This window comes from Aplysia californica, unplaced genomic scaffold (genome assembly GCF_000002075.1).
Source record: "Aplysia californica isolate F4 #8 unplaced genomic scaffold, AplCal3.0 scaffold01060, whole genome shotgun sequence".
Classification (NCBI taxonomy): Eukaryota; Metazoa; Mollusca; class Gastropoda; order Aplysiida; family Aplysiidae; genus Aplysia; species Aplysia californica.
In genome coordinates, this window is record NW_004798330.1 from 72890 (window position 1) to 74960 (window position 2071).

Here is a 2071-nt window from a genome sequence, read left to right on the forward strand (position 1 = left end):
CTCCTCTCTCTCCCCCCCACCCCCCAGGACAGTCTAGACCTGAGATCTCGAAGAGTATTCACCCGTCTTTTGGACTGTATTTCATAGGCATGCATTAACGTGTGATACAAATGAAAGAGGTCAACAAGTTAATGTTTCAGGTGCATACTGTAAATCCCCTCTCACTATTTTTAGACCCCCTTTAGAATAGCATGAAGGAAATCATGATGGAACCTTAGTTAGCAGTGACTTCCAAAAAAGGGCTTTTATATTTTATTGGTCATCTTACTTTTAGACCCGTATGCAAAGACCTGTGACATTTGCTTTTGGAACCCTAACAACTTCCTTTGTTTTTCTATCTTGTTTTAAGCGCGGCACGACGAAAATAGAACAAGCTTTAGTGATATGAATGGCTTATTTTGAGCTGACAGATTCTGAAGAGACTTTCCAGATCCGTGTTGATGCTCAGGGGGGAGAATGAAGGGTTGGGGTGTTTTTGAGCATGTAAATCCAAAATCATGCTCACCTGGATTGTCCTTTTGGTCTTAATGGTGGCGATGGCTGCGTTCACGTCCTTCGGCACTACGTCGCCGCGGTAGAGCATGATACAGGACATGTACTTGCCATGACGGGGGTCGCATTTGACCAGCTGGTTGGCAGGTTCGAAGCAGCCGTTGGTGATTTCAGCCACTCCCAGCTGCTCGTGGTACGCCTTCTCCGCAGACACGATGGGCGAGTGGTTGACCAAAGGGAAGTGTATCCGAGGGTACGGCACTAGGTTCGTCTGGAATTCCAAGAGATCCACGTTGAGAGGCCCATCGAAGCGGAGCGAGGCGGTAATCGCTGAGACAATCTGAGCTATAAGCCTGTTAATGTTGGTGTACGTTGGCCTCTCTATGTCTAAGTTTCTCCTGCACACGTCATACACAGCCTCGTTGTCCACCAAGAAGGAGCAGTCCGAGTGCTCCAGCGTTGTGTGAGTCACCAGCACGGAGTTATACGGCTCCACAATGGCGGTAGCGATTTGTGGAGCTGGGTAGATGGAGAATTCTATCTTCGACTTCTTTCCATAGTCGACGGACAACCGTTCTAAAAGCAAAGAGGTGAACCCGGAGCCAGTGCCACCACCGAAGCTATGGAAAACGAAGAAACCTTGGAGGCCTGTGCAAAGATCTGCCAGTTTTCTTAACCTGTCTAAGACCAGATCCACGATTTCTTTTCCAATCGTGTAGTGTCCTCTTGCGTAATTGTTGGCAGCATCCTCTTTACCTGGAAATTATGAAGGCACACATAATTCTGAAATTTTCATTATATTGTTGTCAAGAAGAAGGAATGCTAAGAAAAGTGCATGAATAGGTCCGTTAGTCGAACGCTATATCATCCTATACAGGAACCTGTACATATATAATCTAAATTATGCAGCAGCTTTGTTTACACGGTAAGTTAATCCACATTATCAAGATATAAACTGAATACTGGCCACGTTATTTAGGAAAACTGTTTATTCTATAATTTTTTTTTAAATCGAGGGGAGGGATTCCGTAATTTATTGTACTTTATTTTTGTATTTTATTTAGATTCTATTCAGTTTACTTTCTTTTTTCTTTTTCTTTTTTTTTGGGGGGGGGGCTTATTTTGAAACTGAGACGAACACTTTGACCGCACAGAATGGGGTTCAAGGGAGGCTGTAGCTTTGTTTACTTGACCGTTTTTCCACGAGACTAATCAGTTTAAGAACAAAAACAATCTGTAATAACAAAAGTTAATTGATAAATCACACCTGCACCTGCACCTGCACAGCATAAGATAATCTGACATTTAAAAAAGCAACCAACAACAAAACCAAAAACAGGACGGTCCATTAATAATTAGATTAAGGGACGGTTGGCAGCTTCAAAATGTGATTAAATATGGATGCAATAGAACCATGCCAAATTGGTATCCTAAAAACTGGCGTGATGGTGTGCTTTGAAGGTGCAGAGGAGCGCCCTTTGTTGCAAGCAAGTTTGCTTTGTTTTTTTGTTTGTGCGCGATGCTGTGTTTCAACTCGGGGCTCACATTAACAATGATGCCACGCCTCCCATCTAGCGCA

At 43.5% G+C, this 2071-nt stretch overlaps 1 protein-coding gene across 1 annotated transcript in view; it reads right to left on the bottom strand.

The window, feature by feature from the left end:
- LOC101859212 (tubulin alpha-1A chain) overlaps positions 1–2071 on the bottom strand; it is an 8481-nt gene that overhangs the window by 5429 nt on the left and 981 nt on the right. Inside the window, exon 2 of the mRNA XM_005111453.2 lies at positions 506–1248. Coding sequence (XP_005111510.1) covers positions 506–1248 — 743 coding nt within the window. The remainder of the gene's footprint in view (positions 1–505; positions 1249–2071) is intronic.